This window comes from Cuculus canorus, chromosome 1 (genome assembly GCF_017976375.1).
Source record: "Cuculus canorus isolate bCucCan1 chromosome 1, bCucCan1.pri, whole genome shotgun sequence".
Classification (NCBI taxonomy): Eukaryota; Metazoa; Chordata; class Aves; order Cuculiformes; family Cuculidae; genus Cuculus; species Cuculus canorus.
Window position 1 is genome coordinate 64,223,228 of NC_071401.1, and position 23,034 is coordinate 64,246,261.

The 23,034-nt window shown below is 41.6% G+C and overlaps 1 protein-coding gene across 8 annotated transcripts in view; it reads right to left on the reverse strand.

Annotated features, from left to right (window-relative positions):
* LIMS1 (LIM zinc finger domain containing 1) overlaps positions 1-23,034 on the reverse strand; it is a 75,290-nt gene that overhangs the window by 14,902 nt on the left and 37,354 nt on the right. For 3 of the 8 annotated variants that reach the window (XM_054081697.1, XM_054081702.1, XM_054081708.1), the window contains one exon: positions 3,358-3,517. In XM_054081697.1, coding sequence (XP_053937672.1) covers positions 3,358-3,517 — 160 coding nt within the window. Of the gene's footprint in view, positions 1-3,357; positions 3,518-5,739; positions 6,186-20,230; positions 20,531-23,034 lie in introns of those variants that run through there. The other 5 variants (XM_054081681.1, XM_009557893.2, XM_009557896.2 and 2 more) reach the window with 5 other exon arrangements.

Genomic DNA, 23,034 nt, shown 5'->3' on the forward strand with positions numbered 1-23,034 from the left:
CTGTTTAAGTTGAGTGCATAAGAAAACATGCTAAACTGATGACACTGAGCAAACTGGAACAAAAATATACCCTTGTATTAGGCACCCTTTTACTCTGTCATGCACTCTGATACAGTAAGGGCAACACACCAGCTGATTATGAATTCATATTATTATTTTTAACACAGGCTCATGAGGACACCAACAAAATCCCTGTCATGCTGCACAAACTGCCTGCTGCAGATGGGTGCTGCTCCGGAATGGCATCACTTGTGCCTGCAAGCAGCTCAGCTCTGATGCTGGACCATGGCAATCTGTGAGGATGGAGGTCCCTGCAAGCAGCCTGGAGACACATCCTATGGCGCAGAGGACCTGCATTGGCATTTTTTCCTGGGTAGCCTGACCAGTTCAGCCCCTACTCATGGATCACTGCGTGAAAGCTTGTCATGGCAGCCTCTGATGTCAAATATGATAAGCAGTTGAATGACTAACTGGGGGAACTTGGTAAGGCTTCCGATAGGCAGGGGAAGAATATTTGACTTCCCTAATGTTAAGAGCTGGAAATAATTTCCAAGATACACTAGCCTGCACAGAATAAACACAACGTCATACTGAGTGACCAACAACGTCTGTGTTTACCCATGGGGAACCTGCTCAGGAAAACATGTTACCTATCCATATATCCAAACACATCCACCTTCTCAAAGAGTGCATTAAGCTAGACAGAGAAAGATATCCTTTCTGCCCATCTTCTCCAGTCATTTTTTCTTGTCAGTGATAGAGATACCTCAGGTCCTCAGAGCACTGCCACTCATCTACTGAGCACTGGCCAACCTGAGACTATCCTCTACCTGCTTAGTGCTATCACTCCCTCTTCCCTAAATGCTGTCACCATGTTCCCAATGCTCGTGCCAAGGTGCCAAATGAAATAAGAGCATGCTGTGCCCTTGACCCTCCTTCACCCTGAGCTGCACCATCAGGACACATGCCAGGGTTTCCACTGCAATCATCTCACTCATCACTTTAGGCTAAGTGAGAGCCATTCTGGCAGCATGGAACACACATGGGCACTGTAAAGGATGCAGAGACAGAGGAGAAGGCCCTGCCAAAGATTTCCCAGCTAGAACAGCCCCAAAAGTATAAGGGCTGTGACAGCAGGGATGCCTATTGACCTCTCTGCCCTTTAGAAGATGACCAGAGCAGGCCAGTAGAGATGGGGGAGGAAGGCTCAGTAAGATTTATTAGCCATTGTGTCAGAGGGCTTAAACAGACCAGAAAGTATCTCTCTTCGGCAGTAGCAAACAAGTCTTGCTGAGGTGAAGAAAAACTGTAAGACCTCCTGGTGGACACTAGAACAGTGATGTAAAGTTCAAGCCATATACAAGACTTTACATACTCATTTAATTCTCATCACAATTATTTTACTTTTGTAATAGCTGTTACATCTATCCTTAACTGAAACTTTCCACTTTCTAGGAAACATTTCTCAACAACAAAGCGTCTGCCCAGCCTGAAAAAAACCCTACCAACGCTAACCAAAACATGTTTAGTATTTAAGCCTATTTTAATTCTCAGGACAATCTACTGACACTCAGTCATGACCTACTGTCTTTAACAGGGAGCATCACTTCACAGCAAGACAGTGCTCAAACATCAACCATAATGAATATGAATGTTAACAAGGCAGCAGTAGGCAACAAAATGTCTATATCCAATATATCTAAACACTACCGGGATATTTGCCTCTGCCAAGGAGACTCAGATATGGCCATCGTGAGCAACAAAAACTTCATAACATTCCTGGATTAGGTGCAAATATAAGACTTCTTTTCCATTGTGTTCCTTCTCCATCCTCTAGGAGATACAGGCTGCCTAGAGCAGGACTTCTCAAATCTCAAACTTTTGTCTCAAACAAAGGATGATTCAACTTTCTGAAAAGTCCCACTGCTTTTTTGAGTCAGAAAAAGGATGAATAAAGTACCCATTATTTAGAGAAAATACATATTATTGTTTTATGAAAATTTTATTAACACAGTTACACCTATTTTAGTTTTAAAACATTTGTATCACTTTGTGTTTGCCTCAGGCCTTTACACATAAGGACTCCTTTACCATTCCTGCAAGCAGCTGCTCAGCATGTGCTAACAATTGTAAGCATCTAGAGGGTGTTTTGCTTTGTTTTATAATTATTACCGCCCTTCAGCTCAACTTTTCATGTCTTATGGAATACTAATGGCTCATGTACCATGATTTGTGCAACACTATCCCTACAGCACAGAAAAATTGCTTGATCCTCAAACAAGGAGAGAGAAAGCAAAGCCCAGGAATCCCCTTTGCCAGTCTCTTTTCCAGTCCACACTCTTCCCTCAGCCTCTCCTCATCACCATGTAATGTGGCTCTGTAAAATTAAAAATACTGCTGTGCAAGATAAACTGATGTGCCCTTGCCACAAGGATGGCACACGGCATGTGAGAGCACAGCATTGTGCTTTTAGCACTTCGCTCACCTTCGTTTCCAGATCGCAGTATGACATATATCCTGTAAGCGTTACCATAAGTTGGATCACAAGCTACTTGAGCAGGACCTTATCTCTCAGACAATTCCCTGCTTCATATTATCTGCCCTTCCTTATACCAATCACTTCATATTTTATGAATCAGTCTAAAGCTTTCACTAAAGCCACTTTGTACTTGTCATAGCTGAGTCACATCCCAAATACCCACAACACGGGAAGGCAAAATAAAATGACACTGATATCAAAATACCCATCTGAGCAGAGGGCTACCTGGAGCTAAGAAATACAAGAGAGAGTGGGTTATAACCCTTGAAAGTTTCTAAGAACTGCTAATTTTGAATGCTCCAGTTTGTTAAATCTCAGAGCTGACACAGCATAGGCCCCGCTTGGTTTGGGCTCTTAGCACACCCTGATCTGACTTGCAGAACATGTCTATGAGCAACTGCTCACATGTCGTGCTGGCCTCACTTGACTCAGCAACAAACCTCCTACAGACTATCGGATGCTGGGAGTTCCTTCTGGATGACTATTCTCCTCTAAGAAGTATGCTTTCTCTGTAGTTATGGAATGATATAGTCTTCACAGATTTCAGGGGAAAGAAGTCTGCACTGAGAGAGAAATCTCCAGCAATTCTTTTCTCAGCTCTTATAACATAAGACTACACGTTTAAATAAGGTTACATACATTTATGTCCTCCAAAACAGCACAGAAACAGTTCTGCTTTCTTTCTCCTTTTATTTGGCATATGCTTTCAGAGCCCCATTCTTGCACGAAATTTTCTGATCTAACAATTTGCCTGTAGTTGTGTGTTGTAGTAGAAGGAAGGCACAAGTCAAAGGCTGGAGGTGAGATGGGGGGCTTACCTCATAGAAGAGCCCTTCTGGGAACTGCTGAAAGCACTGGGCGCAGACGAAGCACTGCTCGTGGTACAGCTCCCCGTTGCTGTTGACAATTTTCTCAGCAGGGGCAAACCCACCCCTGCAGCGCTCACAGATGGCATTTGCAAGTGCGTTCGCCATGTTGCTGCCAAAAAGAAAAGAGACAGAAAGAAAATAAGCCCAAATAGGCAAAACCACTGGTTGTGGGTAGGGGTTCTTTTCCCCCCTAAAGCCAACTGCATCAGCCTAACACTAGGCTGCTCAACACAAATTGTCCAGTGGACTTAAAATGACTCGTGTCATCCCCTTAGAAATCAAACTGCCATTTCCCCCTGCTACCAAACTCTTTAGAAGCAAAACCCCTGCAACCTACTCTGATAACTATTAATTCAAAAAAACAAACAGAAACATCATTACTACAGATAGATTTACAGGCTTTTTATGATGAGTAAAGGCAGGCAAATCAAAGAGGTACTATAAAAAAAGAAGGGCAAATACTAACAATAATTGAGGACTGGCATCACATAGGAAAACATGAATGATAACTCCAAAATAATTCCCAATTCTAAAATATATATAACATCATTGGTTCCAAAACTCTAAGTAAGCAATGTGAAAGAGCGTATAGTATATAGTCTTTTCTATATTACTGAAAACAGGTGAACAATTATTCCTTATATAAGCTTTGTATAGCTTGAAGTTATTTTACAAATTTAGTTTGAAGCCATGGGATTTTTGGTTGGTTTGTTAGGGTTCATCTCAGGTAGGTCAGCTCATAGCGTGTCAGTGTCGGTCCAGGGGGCCAAGAGGGAGGGCTGGAATGCTCTGGCTGCCCCACTGCGACCTACACACAGGCCAACATAAGCTGGTGACCCCTTGCCAGGAATGCAAAAATTACTCAAATTGCAACCTTGATTGCTTCTCACAGGCATGTGACCATAAAATGACAGTACAGTAGCACAGAAACTGGGACACTAGGATCATGGCCACATCTGCAGAAGACAATACATCTGTGTTTCAGTTAATTAAGGCTCTTATGCCAGAAAAAGGCTCACTTGATTTTACCTTTGCAAGCATTTGCGTACTCGTATCTAACTTCCAAGCTATGCCTTTCAGGATCACCTCTTTGTCCTAACACCATTTGATATCAGAGAGCAAATACAGGGCAAGGTCTAGTTTTATTACAATCTAACCATAGCTGACAGAACCACCGACTCAAACTTATCTATGTGGAAGCTTAATAAACAAATGACATTATTTTAAACACGCGCTCACATGCACATGTTTTGACAGATTTCATACTGCATCTGTAAGCGCAGAGCCCTTAGTCCTCTGCAAGATGTCAAGCCTTTCCCTCCAAGGGGATAAAAACTCTTGGCTCCCACCAGGTTCAGTAGGAACTGAGTTCACTCCTCACACAGCATCTGAGGGAGCAAGCAAACACCCAGCACGTGGTTCAAAAAGGAATGTGCTTTGTCTATTTCTTATACTGCCTCACAGAAGAACCCTACACAAGGTCACATCCGACAAGTTATTATCAGCTGGCTTTTTTTTTTCTCCCTCTCTGTAGAGATCTTTGCACAAGAGGAAAACAGTAACTGCTATCCAAATATTCATCACTCCCTCAGTGAAATAATAGTGGGCAAATTTTACAATGAGATCAGATGGAGAATGGTCTATCCCATATATAACAGATAAGCCTACAAATGAATGGCAGTGATTATACCTATAAACTGTGGTTAACCACAAAGCTCACTGATCATCTCCATGAATTATGTAGGGATAAAACCTCAGTCACTTCACCTGTCCTCCTTATCAATCTAAAAGAATAATAATCACAACAGAAACTGGGATGTTCATCATCACCTCAACAGTTCTTGAGTACTAAGGATGCTAAACTTAAAAAAATATTTAATGTTCAGTGCTGTCAGACACAAAGTATAATCCAAACAAAACCAAAGTTCAAAACCAAATGAAGGAATAAAGCTTTCCTCCTCAGTATGCAAAAATACTTCACTTTGAAACATGTCGTATACGTAAAAACAGAGATGTACGTAGTACTTCTGTGCACGTGAAGCAGCTTAATCATTTGCCTAAAATAACAGGCAAACAACCTAAAGTCAGAGAAACTGCTTGACAAATTCCACCCCCGTTTCAACTGCAGATAAAAATTTCTGATGCAATTAATGATGAAGTTTAAAGCAACAGCTCAGATTTTAGTTGACAATTCCAACTGGCAAAGTACCAAGCAGAACCGTGGTAAAGGATGCATTAAAGAATGGCCTGCACAGAGCTCAGATAATAAAAGTACAATATATCAATAATGTCACTGTAGTTACACCCTGAAGCCAAATAGAACAAACTTACAATTTTGCATAAAAGTCGCAAAACTCTTTGTAGAGCTTTACGTCACTGTGTCTACGTTGCAATTTTGACACTGGTTTCTCATCTTCATTTCCTGCAGAGTTGTGAGCATCAGAAGCGACCTTGTGTGCAACCTCTTCATCCTCTGGGATGGTGTAAGGGTGAGCCCTGCGCTGGAAGTCCATCTCTCTCCTGATTGCTTTCCCGGGTGTATATATTCTACGCTTATACTGCAAAGAAGCTATAGGCAAAGTCTGCGAAACAGTATGCTGGACTTCCCCTTGTTCCCAGTGAAGTGATTTACTTTCACAGCTCCGTGTCATGTAGTCGGAGCTGCCCAGTGCCCTGCTAGAGCTTCAAGTTAAAAGTTCAGTGGTGGGGCAGTGAGCCCATCACGCTGTGATTTACTGACGCTGGCTGCGAGCAGAGGAGAACATTCCCCTGTCAGGCCCTCATGCAAACTCGGATGCTGAAAAGGGGCTTCGCTGCCGGCTGCTGGCAGAAGCCGCCCAGCAGAGCTGCGTTACGGGTAACCTATGTGACCAAACATGTTCATTGCCAAACTTGTCCGCAGCTACTTTCTGCTGAGGGGGGTGGAGGCAGATTCCAAGAGTATTTTATCATGGGCAAATCAGCAGTGGAAAGCACAAAGAGAAGACTTCTGTCATTAGGTAAATATTGCTTTAATGCTCCAGTATATTAATTACATTGTAAAAATGGCCTTTAATGTTCCGCTTGTGTCTTCTAAGTCACATGCGCTGAATTTATCTATAGGCATCTTTCTTCCTGTCAGCACTTCAGAGAAGGGGTAGGTACAGATGGATAGTTTGATTCCTGTTGTGCTTCACAAGCCATTAACCAGACTGCCAGGTATGCAATAACAGGCAATATATGAAGGAGGAAAAATGAAACTCGATTTCCAATGATGTGCTGCATTTAGTACAATTATCTAATGTAAGAACACCTTATAGTTTTGAAATTTGCAGCAATTTGCTATTAGGGAACTGAGTGAGCAAGACCAGGAAGAAAGAATAAAAATTAATCATTCCTTCACCACTGAATGCCCTCCTAATGTTGCAAATATTTCACGGTTATATTCTATTTTAAAAAACCTTTTGTGCACTGCTTACTGGGGAAGGCAGGGTTGATTAGCTTCAGATCTGCAGCCAATAATTACACTCCTGCAATCTCTCCCTGCTTGAAGCGCAGCGCTTGCAGCAGACGTGGGATACTTGGCTTCCAGCAACTCATAACTACAAGCAAAGCAAGGTTTTGGGAAACTGTCCTAAGTAACTATCTCTCACCTTGAACTGACTCAGCCTTGTTAGCAGCTGATTGAACTGCAGAACCGCATGCACTTTGTGCTCATAACACACGATGTCTTGGTAGCCAAAGAATCTGCTTGTCTGTGAGGGGTATGCAAAAGCAAAGGAAAGGAAGAAGACAAACAGATGGAACAAGCAGAGAAATTAGAAGTAGACAATCACAGAATGGTTTGGGTTGGAAGGGACCTTAGGCATCATCTAGTTGCAACCCCCCTGCCATGGTCCATGCTTAAAGGCCCATCCAGCCTGGCCTCGAACACCTCTAGGGATGGAGGCGATGACAAAGGATATAACAGCAACTCCAGTCAAGGCTCCTACTTCTTAATATGCTTTCACTTTCCTAGGGACTACTGCAGAGGGTCTGTTTTATGATGGTTTCGGGCCATATCTCTAACCACTAGTTGGGATAGCTTGCGCAGGAAGCATACAGCAGCGCACACGCCACTCTCCATGCAGGTCTGGGCTTGTATGCAACCATCTTCCTGCAGCCTGGCCAACACAACGCTATGTTTCTGCTTCTGCCAAATTTGCAGGATGGGTTTGGTCAGGCATCTTTGCTTGATCTTCCATTGGCAGAAAGCAACCTCTGGGCAAGCTGTTCCCCTGTGCCACAAGGCATCATGGTAGGTGGGATGCAGGCAGCATGACCCTGCTTATTTACCCATCCGTAGGTGTGATTATCCATCTTGTACCAGAGCTACCAGGAGTCACAAGCTGTAACAGGCTAAGGAGGCTGCACCCTCACCACTTACATGGCTTGGCTGGAGCTCAAGCCCTATTTTTATTCGTTATGGAGCAAGCTCCAGATCAAGCAATACTCAGGTTGTAGCCCTAGGCCACGATGAACTTGCCAGAGCACCACTGGAAACAGCACTGGAAGCAAAGGTTTCTGCACCCGCTGGAGCACCATTGATGAAAACGAGTGCTTTTTGCCAATGGAGATGCAGACATAGTGATACTGCCTCTTCTCCACGCTGCTTCCCAACGTTTCCTGCACAGATCAATGCCGAGCTTTTGTGGGTATGAAAAACTTCAGGAAGACTGACTGCAATGGACTAACTATGCTGATTCATCTGAGATGAGTGCAGGTGCACCAAGTCACTAAGATATGAGACAACAGGTCAGTCTGTCTCTTAGCCTTATTACTGATCTACTCCATCTTATCACCATCTACTCAATTTTTTCTTGTATTTTGTCCCATATAACAAGCAATTCTCTTGTGAGGCTGCTGCTGTGATTCAGAGAGCCCTGGAGAATTTCTTTGTCCTGGTGACATACTTCAGTCCTTGCAGCAACGTGAAATCCAAAGGCAACCGAAGTGGCTGGAAGCCACTTCTGCTGCTTTGCATCTTCTGTGGTCAACAGGAAAATATTTGCTTGCTTCTTCAGCTTACTACTGCACAGTCTTCTGCATGGTGGTAGCAAAGCAAGTAGTACAGCAAATCAGTGCAATAAGATGTCCATCCAAATAGCCTGTTCCATTCTTCCTAGCTTTTTTCAAGAAGCAGTCCTACAAGGTAATATGACTCTGTATCTGCAATAAGTAGAAGCTGCATGTTTCTCAAGGCCTATTGACATTGCTGCTGGTGGAATTATTCCCAATTTGTTTTCCATTAAGCAAGAAAGGAGCTTGCCAAGAGTTCAAAAAGGGCCTTTCTGCTATCGAAGCAAAATATAGTTTCTACTGTGAGAATCTGGTAGTCCACAAATCCAGAGCAGCTGCCTATCTTTCTCTGTTCTGTTATTTTGCTGGAGGCACGCTGCTAAGATCTGAGATATGCTGTTAAAAATACATGGCATTTTCATCAGGGAATTCTAGGTTACTCTGAGGTGAAGTCGTGCACAAGGAGTGAGAAGCATGTTGGGGGTTGTTGATTAGCAGCAGCAGCTTACCAAGGCCATTCCCTGGGATCTGGGACAGAACCTACCAGCTTGCTGTTAAGGAAGCAGTGATAAGGAAAGGAGAAAAGGGAGTTGTTCAGTATTTAATTAGAAAAGGTACATAGGAAGGAAGAAGACAGAGACGCTCCTCCTGGCACACTGAGGACCTTATCAGAAGCCAAAGCTGACAGCAGGGAAGGTGCTAAAGGAAATGGCAGAAGAGGGGAGGGGAAGTGTCCCACTGCAGGTACAGAGAAGGGCATTGGAAAACAGCAGCAAAAATAGCCACATTGCTTTATCATTGCCGACGGACAAGTGCTGCTCTGCTTACAGGCTGCTTTTTCTGGAGAGATTTCAAATCTGGCTGCCAGTGCTGGTAGCTGCCAGAGGCAGACAGGGACTCTTACAGAGAAGGCTCGGTGGCTGGCCAGCCCTGCTGTGTGCTGTGCTCCATGCCACAAATAGATGTGCCGAGCAGTCACAGCTCCAAACAAGGTGCTTGGCAAAAGCAGCTGCTGCTTTGCAACCTACTCATACCGCCACGAAATATCACTGCGTCACCAGTGCTGTTGGGAGGCCGTGTGCCTCACTGGGTTATGTGGTGGGGGAGAATAAGTCATGACAGTGCATCCCCGCTCCCCTCCTGCAGAGGTAAGGGTGATTTCATTTTAGTTATATTTAACACAGATGCTATGCAACAGTCCTCACATGCAAAATACAGAACGACTAGAACAGAAGTTCTGCTGCAAAATATGCTTGAACTTGCAATGCCCTGCACTGATTTCTGCACCAATCTTTTAAAGTGCTAATCAATCTTTTGCATCTTTTTTTTTATTGAAATTAAAACCACTCTTGGGTTCTGAGTGCTGCAATTGTTTATTGTTTAAGCAATAAAATCCTTTCTATGTTAAGCTGGACTCCTAAGGCAATTTGAAAGAAGGTATAAATTATTTCTGTAATAAAGATGCACGTTACAGGTAGGATTTTCTCATGTGCCCGGCACTGTTCTAACTTCTGTTTCTATTAAAAAGGATGGAAAACCACCCTGAAACCACTGCAATAAAAAACAGGTGAATTCTGAATGCTCCTAAACATTTCATCCTTTAGTCTTTGCCACAAAAGGCATGATTAAGCTTATGTGGTGGGAGTTTAAACAGGGCAAATAAAAAGGCAACTCTAGCTGTTTCATATACTTCAATATAAATTTATTCTAGTATAAACATGTCCAAAAATGCTTTGCTCTCCACATTCAGAGAAGGTTCACATTCCATCTCTCCATAAGGAAACGAATATAACTGGAATAAACAGGTAAGCAGCAACTTCCCACACAACTTTTTATCAGCCATACAAGCAGTGAAAAAGCAGTCTCTAACAGAATTTATGGAAAGGGAGAGCAATACTTAACTATAGCCCTTTCCTGTTGTAAGTAATAGTCAAAAAACCCATTGTGTCTTCTTTCTGATGGTTACAAACATTACCAAATGAATACACGCTTCCTGTAAAACAAGAAATTACCTCTTTTGTGTACAAATATTTGATAATCTTAAAACAGCTATCTGTTCTTCCTCCACTATTATTTTTTGAATCCAATACAGACAGGAAAAACAAAACAACAAAAAGATGCAATATCAAATATGAGAAACTCACAAGAGCTCTAGTAAATGTGCATTACACGAGATACTACAAATTACTCTTAAAATGTGCACCTTGTGTAGTTGACTGCCTATATACTTCACTACAGTAAACAGATGGCATCCAAACTCTTCCAAGTCAATACATTTTAAGGATGTGTTTGCACTAATGCATTTCAAAGAACAGTATTTCTATTAACATTTCTAATTTAAGTACATTAAAAGAGGTCAGCAATACTATGGGCAGCACCCTACTGTCCCTGGGAGACTCACTCTGAAAAGAACCATCTTTTCAAAACCAGTGAGCCAATATCAGGCCCACCAAGCTCAAAATTGTCCTCTTTGGATGTTCACAGAGCGAGCTTCAAGACACCAAGATAATTCAGTTCTAAAATATGAAAGTGTTTGAGCAGAGTAATATTTATACTGGTGGAAATCAAACCACTGGAAAGTCAAAGGACGCACAATAGAGTGTGATCAGGCAATTGCAAGCAAATTACAAGAAGTGTACGTGTGCTCCTTATCCATTGCTTAAGCAACAGATTTAAGGTTCAAATATGTAAAAATGTATGAGGCTGATCTTTGCAGTTGCTGACATTTCAGGAAAATAGCATCCTGGCTTGTATCAGAAATAGTGCAACCAGCAGTACTAAGGAAGCGATTGTCCCTCTATGCATGGCACTGGTGAGGCCACACCTCTAATGCTGTGTTCAGTTTTGCGCCTCTCACTACAAAGAAGACATTGAGGTACTGGAGCATCTAAAATGAAGGGCAATGAAGCCAGTAATGGGTCTAGGGAACAAGTCTTAAAGAGCGACTGAGGGAACTGCGCTGTTTAGTCTGGAGAAAAGGAGGCTCAGGGAAGACCTTACCGCTCTCTGCAGATACTTGAAAGGAGGCTGTGGTGAGATGGGTGTTAATCTCTTCTCCCAAGTAACAAGTGATAGGATGAGAGGAGATGACGTCAAGTTGTGCCAGGGCAGGTTTAGATTGATTATTAGGAAAAAATTATTACCAAAAAAGTCATTGCTGTCAAGCATTTGAACAGATGGCCCAGTAAAGTGGCTGAATCACCATCCCTGGAGGTATTTAAAAGATGTGTAGATGTGGTTCTGAATGACATGGTTTAGTGGTGGACTTGGCATTATTAGGCTTACAGTTGGACTCAATGATTTTAGAGGTATCTTCCAAAGATTCTATGATTCTAAGATGCTGCACTAACATATTTCTCTGATTCACAGTAACAGTTTTCTAGCACCAATATTCAGTTCATGTCATCTATCACTTAAATTCACTAAAAATCCTTCACTGAATCCTTAGCATAAAGGCAAACATCAGCCTTTGCTTCTGCTGTAGCCATCTGCCCACACCAGCTAGAACCTACTTTTTCACAAGCTATCATTGAAGAATTAAATAAAGGCCCTTATATTCAATGGATGAAAGAGAATAATCAGAAGTGATTTAGGTTCCTAAGATTAAAGCATGAGTTATGTATTGACAAATAAAGCTAATACTAAATAGCATTGCTTTCATATTTCATTATGATGTCTTAACATTTTGGGTAATACAAACTGAAGGTCTTCATCTTGTACTTTATATTTTATTTATTATATATTTATTAGCTATTTGATACTACCAAGCAAGCATGAATGAACTTCAGTAGCAGCTTGCAAAGCAAGACTTCCACACACTTTCCAAACCAAAGGCTTCGGCAACTATGGCAATGCTTTTTTAAAGTATCGGTTTCCAGTCAGTTACTACAACTGACTAATCCTAAATGACTAAAGGAGGAGTGAATGGTGGCAACATATATGACTTCTGAGGGAAGATGTAGAAGTTACCCATTGCAACAGCATATTGCTGTGATTATGTGAAGGAGCAGCACAGGTTATTGGCTCGGCAGAACAGAAGTGAAGGGAAAAGGGAAGATGATGGGTTTCTGAGCTTTGGATAAAAGGGGTCCAAGCCCTGCCAAACCTCCCTCTCCTCTGCTATGTACCATGGAGAACTTGAACATTATTGTCAGAAAGGAATGGAGTTTATCCTGAAGCTGCACTGCTACCATGTGGAGCAGCTTCTTTAACATACCAGGAATATAGTATATGCGGTGAGGAGAACCATAAAAAAGAGTAACTGAAAAGCCAAACATCAAGTGAGACACACAGCTTTCAATGCAAACTTTCCATACTGGAACAAGCAGGGAACTAGTTAGGGCACTTTTCAGTCATGACTCCGAGTGGGTAACATTTTTCCAATAACTGCATAGAAACAGAGTTCAAAAGGTAGACTCAACTCGGGATCAAGAACTTTATGATCCATGAAAAGTGTGGCATGCATGGATTTAACATGCTGGAAAATACAAATGCCATTTCACATCTGCTTCACCTTTATCTGTTCACTACTTGCTGGAACAGTTTGAATCTTTCATTGAAAAAGGCACTGCTGAGAAAAGCCGCCAGGGACTGCTAGTCGTGTCTGCCAATATGTTACTTCCTTTGCAGCTAATAGCTAATGATTTCTAACTAATTTTCTTTGAGCTCGATCATGGACATTAAAGCAGACAGAAAAAGCAGTGCATCACAAAGGTTTGTGAAACGTCCAAGATTCCTGAACGCAAGGCGAGACCAAAGGAGTTAATCGAAGGGAAAAACACCGAACATTACAAACTCTGTAGGAAGTCTTAGAGCCACAGCTGGCAGCAAGTTGGGTTTGCTACCAAGGGAAATCCCATAAAAGGCCCGTTTTTATCTTCTGACTCTCTCCACAGGCATCAGGTTTTGGCCACTGTAACAGGCAACATACTTGGCAAGCTGGAGCTCTTCCCATGTCTGGAAAGCATCATGTAAAAGGCTCACACTTCTCAGGACACTGTGTTTGTTAGGTTTGCATTTCCTAGAACAGCTCAAAGACCAGAGGAAAATGGAATAAACAGAAAGGGAACCCAAACTTACAGCCTTTAGCTACACTTGTTCTCCCCAATGCCTGCAAGTTCGTAATTTTTATTAAGTAGTGACACCAACATAATATAGTTTTTCTCTCCTCTGCAGAATATTTCTGTGTGTAAATTCACTTTAGTGTGACAGACCGCATTCAAAGAGGAGCTAAATTATAATGAAGAATAATGAACAATCACAGTAATTTTTTTTTTTTTAAAGAACACCTCTTATTAGGTGCTATCAAAACACAGGAAAGCAAAAAAATGAAACCTACAATTTATCTTTAGCCAGCTAATCCTGTAAGAAAGAGTAATGAAAATCCTAATTGCTATAATCATTGAAGCTTAACAATTTATTGAAATCATAGATTATTACAATGAGGCAAACCTAAGAGGAAACAGTAGTAATTGCTCAGGTTTCTGTTGCGCAAACAGCTATCTCCGGTCATTTGGAGTCATGGGAGGTGATAGTCAGGGTGAGCATGTCAAACAAAATCGCTTTGGAGTTGTTATGCAATGCAGGAGGCAAGAGGTGAGAAAGAAGGCAAGGAAAAAAGGGTGTGTTCCTCATGAGTTGTTTTAACCCCTAGAGCAATGAAAAGCACAGCACAAATGAAAAGTAAAGCCTCTAGTCATTTGGATACCTCAAACTAAGGCTCAAAGCAAATTCTACGTATTGCAATATAAAAATATAACCATGAAGTATATTTTTGCTGGCTGGAAGTTAGTATAATTAATAATAATAATAATAATAATAATAATAATAATTCAGTGTTACTTTCACATGGACAAATCCTCTCTTCAATTAGAGCAGCTAGCAGATGAGCCAAAGTGGGTTTTATTTGAGTTCCCAAGCTTCTGACACACATGAGTATAGGTCCCAACTCTCTACTATTCCAGCAGAGTTTCTAACCACAACAAATGAAGAAGTGTAGGTTTTTTTGTGGCTTCACATTTATTTTCAAGTTTCTCCTGGTTTAATAAATTAGTCTCTTTTTTTTTACCAATGTATTCAATAATTACTGTCAGCTTTACCTGCTGACACTGGCACCGTGAACAAATGAAATATCCACTTACAAAAAGTGGCTACATAAATATTAACATTTGTGAATGCTATTAAGAAACGTTACCAGTGGAAATCAAATTTAAAAACACCTCGAGGTGCAGACAGATTTTCTTCTCTGCCTTCTCTTTCCCTCAGTAGCCTAAGGCCTCAACAGGGTCCCTGATTCCCCTGTCCGTCCCATACAGCAACATCTTCTCTCCCTCCTAGGACGAGTAGGAGGTGCTCAGGGGATACAAACAGCTGCAAACAGCTGTACACCTTTGCTGGCTGCTACACATAGGTTTTTGATGGCACTTTGAGGAGATTTGTGACCCAGCACAGCTCCCAAATGCTGTGTCTCAGAGAAATGGAGGCACTCAGCTCTACCGCATTGCTGATGTTTAGGGATTTTATTCATTAGTTTCTTTTTATACTCACCTACGAGCTTTGCTGTGCGAAGCCTAGCCCCCCAAGGCTCAGTGGGACATAAAAATGTGCTTATATCTCATATTTCATCTGCGAAAGAGTCTTTGTGCATGAAATTTTGGGGCACATCCACATGCCTTCCAGCCTGGAGTCAGTGTGCAAAGGCAGGCAGGAGCCTGAATGGACCCAGCAGAAGATTGCCTGCACCTACTCACACAGATGTGCCCATGAGCTTCAGTAGCAGAGAGCAAAGGGAAGGCAGATATTTTAAAGCTATTAATGTGGAAAAAATCTATGGTGCTTTCTGCACAAGAGAACAGGATATTGAACTACCTTAGTGACAGATCGCCACCAACTGAAGCTTGCCACCAATTATTTGTTGCAAATTTTGAAATTTACTGTTTGGTAAAAACTTGAGACTAACCTCTTCAAGCTGTCCACATTTTTAATCACATTCGAATCCATATGAACTTAGAAAAGAGAGCTATAGACGACAAATCAAATGATCAAACTCATTTTAATTGTCAAAAACCGAGAGATCTGTCCCTGCTTTTCCCAGTAAACTGTATTGAGCTTTGGAAATTTATAGTATCACATATTTAGAGGAATCATTCTATTTTTACAAAGGCCTTGGAATGAGAAGAGGAAAATGCAAAAGCAGCAAGCATATTGCTCCTGTTAAGTGATTCCTAATGATTAATCATAAATGTATGCATACAATTTCCTTTGCATCCTGTTTGCTGAGAAAAGCAAGAAAGAATAGCTCAGCATACAGACAGAATTTTTTACATGCCATTCCTAAAGTCAAAGCAAGACAAGATTTATCAGATATATCCCTTTTTTTCCCCCACCAAATAAATATAGCAGAAGAGAATAAGTTTTCTCTCTGTTCTGAAAAGCAAATTTTTTAGGTTGTATTTAGTTCAATGACTTGCATCTGTTGCAGACAGGAGAGATGAAGGCGCTGGGCAGCCTGCTGCACTTTTGAGCTCTGCACGTGGGAAGCATCCTGCATAGTTAAGGTCTATGCATTTGTGAGCCTAACTCAAGCAGAGGAAGAGAAGACTGTGTTCAGCATTCCTACCCCAGTGGAGGTCTAAACCACATGCATTTTTGTATTGTGGAAGTTCAAGAAAGTGAACTTTTTTTTCAAGAAAGTGAGCTATCCGGACCTCCTTTTATGTGGGGCAAGCAGGCTCCAGCTTCCTATAGGTCAGTAAAATACCAGTAACATCTATAGCAGTAGATGAAAATGCTTCCAGAGAGATCATGGCATTTAAATGATACACAGAATAGGAAAGGTAGAAAGAGAAGCCATGTTTCACATCCCCATCAATGGGCTGAGCTGTCAGGACAAGGGCTGGGACTCCTTTCACCTCACTGCAGCTGATGGGATAACTTGAACATGGGTTATGCCAGGAAAAGGCGGGGTGGAGGGGACAAGTGAGGCTCCCTAGGAGGGCAACTCACTCCATCCTAGGATTGGTTTCTCTAACAGAGGGATAAGTCCTACTCTCACGCCCGGGACCCGATCTCAGCTGAACTTAGGGCTTGCCATTCACGGCTATGGCAAGTTTAGCCTGTAATGACCTCAACTGGATGGGCTCTGGCAGTCCTTCCCAACTCCCTCAGGTCCTCACCACTATGAGTGGGAGAGTTCAGCAGCTCAGCCACTACACTGTACCACCCACAATATGGAGGTAGCTGGTGCAGATTTTGAGCTAGCACCAAGCACCAGCCTGTAAACCACAGCAGAGGAGTGGGTGCACTGCAAGGCATCAAACTCTGTCCACAGCAGGATGAGGAATCACAGCGACTGGGTGAGCAAAATGAACAGAACCATGCACAAAAGTAAGTTCTGCTGCTTACAAATCAGTCCCCGCAGATGGCCACTTTGGCATGAGTTCCCCTCAAGATGACCTGGCACCTACTCGCTAGAGCAAGAGGTATTTAGAGAGATTCTGTTAAATTTAAACACTTATTTAGGAGCTTTTACTGTAAACAGAAATCTGACAAGCTATAAAACTTAATGGAAAGAGACAAACTATATTCCTACAGTCTTTCCTGCAAAAGACTGAGGGAAATGTGCATAGAAACTGACTCATCATAAACTGAATAGTAAATCTGGAAGACAATGATGGGGGTCAAACCTTTGTGTGAAGTGACATCAGTGGACACAGATGCAGAAGCCAAAGCTCACCTTCCTGTTGTGGAGTTCAGAGCCCCATGGCACATCATCTACCATGAAGCTATGTTAACATAGGAAATTACTTTTATTCTGTGAAGAGAATTGTTTTGAGAAATTTTGGTTCCTGGAAAATAAAATATATGTGATTCATTATATGATAAACATATACTCTGTGTATGTGTAAACATATACACATTTAGGAGTTCTAGTACATTGCTTCACAGTACCCTAATTCTTAGCAATCTCAAGTGTTTTAAATACAAATGACACTGATGTTCCCAGGAAAGAGCAAAGGCAGAATTGTGGCACCAAGCTCCCCCAACCTGCTTTGCAGCGCTGACACTGCCGACACTTGGCTAGGTGTTGGTCGCAGTTTGCAGGCACACAAGCACCCATCCTACTGAGCGGCGTCTGGCTCCTGCTGTGATGATTGGGCTCAGGAGTCGCAGTTACAGAAGAGTGGAAGCAGTTCAAGACACCCTGCAGACACGGTGAAGGGATATGAATGGCTCGCCGCTGGGTCACTTACTGCTGTTTTGCACCTTAACAGAGGAAAACCTCAGCCTGGATCCCAGGAAATTGCTACCAAAGGAGACACAGACCTCAAGGAAGGCAGGAGAGAGAGAAATCTCACACTCTGGGGCAAGGGGTAAAAGGCTGTACAACGTAATCTGGCAGATACCACGTATGACTTGAACAAAGGGCGATTTTCATTTTTATTCTTTTTTAAATACAGAAATTCTCACAGGATGCCCTGAGGACATTGGCATCTTGAGTACATTTTGGCCTAGGATTAGAAAAATACAGTACTTGAACTGGGAAAGCAGCTTTCAGTGAACCGTTCCTCGAGGGCTGATCTTATTTAACATATGTGGATTAATATGTATGTAAAATGAAATACAAAGGCACTAGAACAAAGAACTGGAGAGAGAAAAGATGGGAGGGCATTACAAATCTGTGGAGGACGGTGAGCTAAATTTAGCAGACATGAAAGAAACCTCTTGTCTTTCTTGTGGACTCTACATTCTCTGAAAGTATTTGCTAAGGACAGGCATCTAAGTGTCACCAGGGAGAGCACATAAAAAAAAAGCTAGAGGTTGCCAGTTTTAGAAAACTAAAGAACTTTTTCTCTTGTTCCTGACTGCTCTTTGCCCTGTTGTTTTGTCATTATTTCATATTTACAATGCCATAGCCTTTTGTCATAGAGAATACAGTAAAAATGACAAATAAGGCTGCCTGGCAACACACTGAAATATCACAAAATGGGTTAGGAAGGAGCAAGGTTTAGTTTGAATAAGCACCAGCTTAAGCTATTAGCAAATACAAGAGAAGCTCTGCCTTTAGGTATGTTTTTTTCGCCTGCTCTAGGAGCATCATCTGACCATGATCTATTCACCTTGCATTTGCAATACCCTGCCTTGAGCTGATTTGTAAGTGTCTTGATATGCTATTTCCTCCAACTCAGATTTTATTTCTCTAGATCAATCCCTGTTTTACATATATCTCACCTTTGAGGGGAATAGGTTCAGGAAAGGATCAAATCAACTAGACTTAACACTGGTACAGAGAACCCCTTCCCCTCACCTAGCCCCAAAAAAGAGTCTCATTCCTATCTTGGACATGCATATACATAAGAGAAACAGCAACATAACTGTAGAGAGCTAGCACTCATTTTTATGTATATTCTTTAAAAAGCAGCTTTCTCTTCCCTAAAAAGAGACTTATTCTTTCTCATTGCTAGTTTTGTATAGGTAAAACTAAACACAAAAACTCAAGAATCTCTGCATAGCTTTTACTCTGCTAATCCTTACTTTTACTATTCTTCCAGCTATAGTCATATGAATATAATATATACCGCTAATGCTATTAGAAATCCACCTAGGAAATAATTCAGAATTAACACTATTAATAGATGCCAAGCACACATTCAGACCTGCAAATTAACACATTCCTAGAACTGACAGGATATTTCTGAAACCTCACGGCAAATAATCTCAGTAGGTTACAATTATACATTTTGCCACACTAATTTTTTATTAAGGTACTTAGTTACAACAAAAGAGTAAATCCCCCAAACCTGAATACTCATCCTTCTGGAATTGCTAACTCAGGTAATGAAAGCATAGTAACAAAACCCTTTTAAATCACACAGCACACATGCCAATGTGATACAAAACCACCACCAGTGAAAAATAATCTAAAAATATAACTAGAGAACAGGCATAGGAGTTAGGAAGCACTTCCTCTCCACAGAGGCTTTTGTTAGCATTTACATAAGGATCCTTTTCTGAGGAGCTTGAAGCAGGAATAGATTGTTTTCACGCTGAGCACACTTTAAAAAAAAAACCTTTGCATTTTAACTTTTTTTTCTTTTTGGTGTCCGCGCTTACTCAGGATACAAACAATCGTTTAATCTCACTGCTCCAAACAGAGACTTTTTGAAAACTCCCTGTTACTCTTCCAAAAGGCATGCAGCATCAGGAAGATAACTCCAGACATTAAATGGCTTTCTGATTTTTGATCATCCTTCCTGGATAAGGTCTGGCTAAGTGGTCCTGCTGCATTCTTTTATATAAAAACCCTTACACAACAAAGAACCCCCCCCCACACCCCCCGCCCCATGAAGAAAGCCAGAGCCCAGGAGCCACTTCAACCCTCCTCAATGAAACCAGCCCAGTGGAGGGGCTGCCTCAAAACCTCGGAGAAGCAGCGCAACCCACAGTGCCTGGATGACCCAAAGATCGTGCAAAGCTGTCAGGCTGCAGAAAGTTATTTACGTGCAAGTGCTGGCTGTCAGAAGGGATCTAGAAGCAACCATGGGCTAACATTCGCCCTTCCCAGAGCCAGGGAAGCGAGTCACACTACCACCACAATCCACAAGGTCACTGTACAGCTCCTACATATATCCTTCCTTCATCTTCTTTTTTTTTTTCCGTAGTGTTTCGGGAGTGCTTCTCAATGCATGTGTTTTGCAATGACTTTCCAGAGCTGTGTTTGCATTTCGTTTGCTGAAACGGCCGAGAAGGGCTCGGCGCCCCGTGGAACCCGTCAGTTCGCACTCACCTCAGCTTCTCTTCATGTGACCCAGGTAGTCCCACACTATCAGGGCGATCCCGTCTCCTCCTGTACAGACCTGACTGTGACAACTCTTTCAGCTGCAAGGCCGTCATATTTCTCTACCTGGAGGGTTGCTGGTTTGTTGTTTTTTGTTGGGTTTTTTTTTTCCTAAGGAAGGGGGTGTTTTGGCTTTGGGTTGGGTTTCCCCCCTTTCCAGATGTTGCTGCCGAGGAGCGTGCCTGCCAAGATGCCTGGAGAGAAGAGGCTGGGCGGCTGTCGGCACACCTGCGCCCGCCTGAGAGACCAAACTCTGCAGGCAGGCAGGGCAGGCGGCCTCTGCTCGGCTTCCTGTTTCTCATAGGTACACACCCTCCCGAAGGGCACTACATTTCCTTTATCACTCGATCACACCTAAGGGATGAACGCGACAAACTTCCCGGCTTCCCGCCAGCTTTCTTCAAACTCTCCGTTGCACCGACGGGAGACACTTTGCCGTGTTCTGGGCAAAGCATGGGGCTCTCCCAGTGCAAAAAATCTCCAGGGCTGCAATGAGCTATTAACTCTTTCCCGCGATTAATTTTTGACAAAAATGAAGTCATTCATGTTATGAAAATCCAGACTTACTCAAGCCTGTGAGCAAACTCTGATAGGAAAATCAATGCAGCAAAGAGTGCAGCATTAAAATACCTTAACCAGGATTAAAATACAACTTTGGAAACAAAATAGCACTGGGCTCATCAGACATTGCTCTTTTCCACACATATTGAAAACCAGAAGAAAACCACAATGTATTTTAATTCCTACTCTCAGCTCTCAAAATATAACCACCATAACTGTTTGTCCTATTTCATAGTGATGGAGTGTCCTGGGTAATTGTGAAATGAGAATGAAAGTGCTTAAGGTTTCCTGTAAGACAGGAAGGTGACTTGCAGGGATTTGCAAGCTCAGCATCTCACCTTACTTAGTAATTTTTAGTAATAAACCACTTCTTTTCAACTTAAAAGGAGGCTTCAAAAAAGCTTACCATTTTTTGAAAATTTTTACAATGTCTTTGACATTATCCTTGGCACATAGAAACAAAAACTTAATTTAGAGTTTTTACTTCTGTGTTGAGATTTGGGGAGAGTGTGTTTTTAAACGAATTTGGTTTAAGAAAACCCAAGAAATTTAATAACTTGCAAGGACTGTTCTGACTAGTATAGAAAACAAGTTCTATGCAGCATAAATTTCATAGTTGACTATTAAAGTGTTTGTTTTGTAGCAGAATACATATAAGATTTTGAATTCTTATATAAGAATATATGTAAGTTTTGTATTCTTATAACACAGAAAAGCGTAACATATGGGTTACATGGGTACACGTAACATGGGTATGTCACATGACACCAGTTTTGTCAGGACTACTGGACTGAACACAAGCACAGTAATTTTATATATTATCAACGTGTTTCAGTCTGGAATTTCATCAACATATAATATAAAACATCACACAATGGAAAAATAACAGAAATGATTTTGGAAAAGGAATCACATAACATGCCAAATAGGTAGTGGTTGGGCAAATTCAAACTGATTTATATGATGTTAGAATTCTGGCTTTACGGAAACATCAACGCAAGCTATGAGCTCCTGTCCTCAGAAAATAAAAGAGAGAATGGTCACGATATTTGCCTAAACATGTTGCATTCCAGTTCCAAACAAAGTATTTAAAATTGTTTCTTAATATGCAGCAGGATAAGCTTAAACATAATTAAATGCCAATTCCCTGCAGCCAGTCAATCAGTGATTCAATGAAAAGTTAATGCTGTTACGAGCGGCTGCTGAGGACAGCCGATGACAGACACTCATGGCATGGCAACTTTATGCATTACCAACAGTTTTTACTGTCCTTTAAATACCAGTGTACCAAGGACTTATCTTGGTCCAAACAATCATTTTTAGATTACAATAACCTAAAAAGTGATGATAGAGTAGACTCTTTTTGATGTGAAAAAGCTCTTTGTAAACCAATGAAATTGAACTATTACCTAGAAATTTGTTCAGGAGATTTTACACAACAGTAGCAGACTTTTCAGTGTATACTGAATACTTTTGTATTAATTGTGACATAAGTCTATCAAAAGTTAAAGGATAACTCTTCACCTGCTTTGCTGCACACTGCACTAATGTAAAGCACATAACACTAACATTCATGTTTATCCGAACAAACAGCTGCCATGCTTGGACGACCTATTTGACAAGAGGATTTTACTAAAATCCTGTGTATCTAAAAAACACAGCTACACCAAAGAGAATCATAGAATCATTAAGGTTGGAAAAACTCTCTAAGATCATTAAGTCCATCAGCTCAACACAAACATGCCTAGTAAAGCATGTACCAAAGTGCCACACCTACGTGTTTTTTGAACACCTCTAAGGATGGAGACTCCACCACTTCCCTGGGCAACCTGTTCCAATGTTTCAACGCTCTTTCAGTAAAGAAATTTTTCCTAATATCCAATCTAAACCTCCCCTGGCACAACTTGAGGCCATTACAGAGGTATTATTAAAATTTAAAAACAACGCCACCAGACAGAGCACGTAAATCGAAGAAATAACTTAGTCCAGACACAAAAATGAGTTGCATGTTATAGAGAACAAATCCACCTTGATATAAGGAAGGGTAAGATGGTCAGTTTTTTTAAACAGATCTGGGAATCAGCTCCACAACATCAATATTTCACAGGCTTCTTCAGCAAACTCCAACAGGGGTCTAAATTGATTTCGAAAAGACTTTCTTGGAGGACTTGAAAACAAGCTAAAAGCTTTCT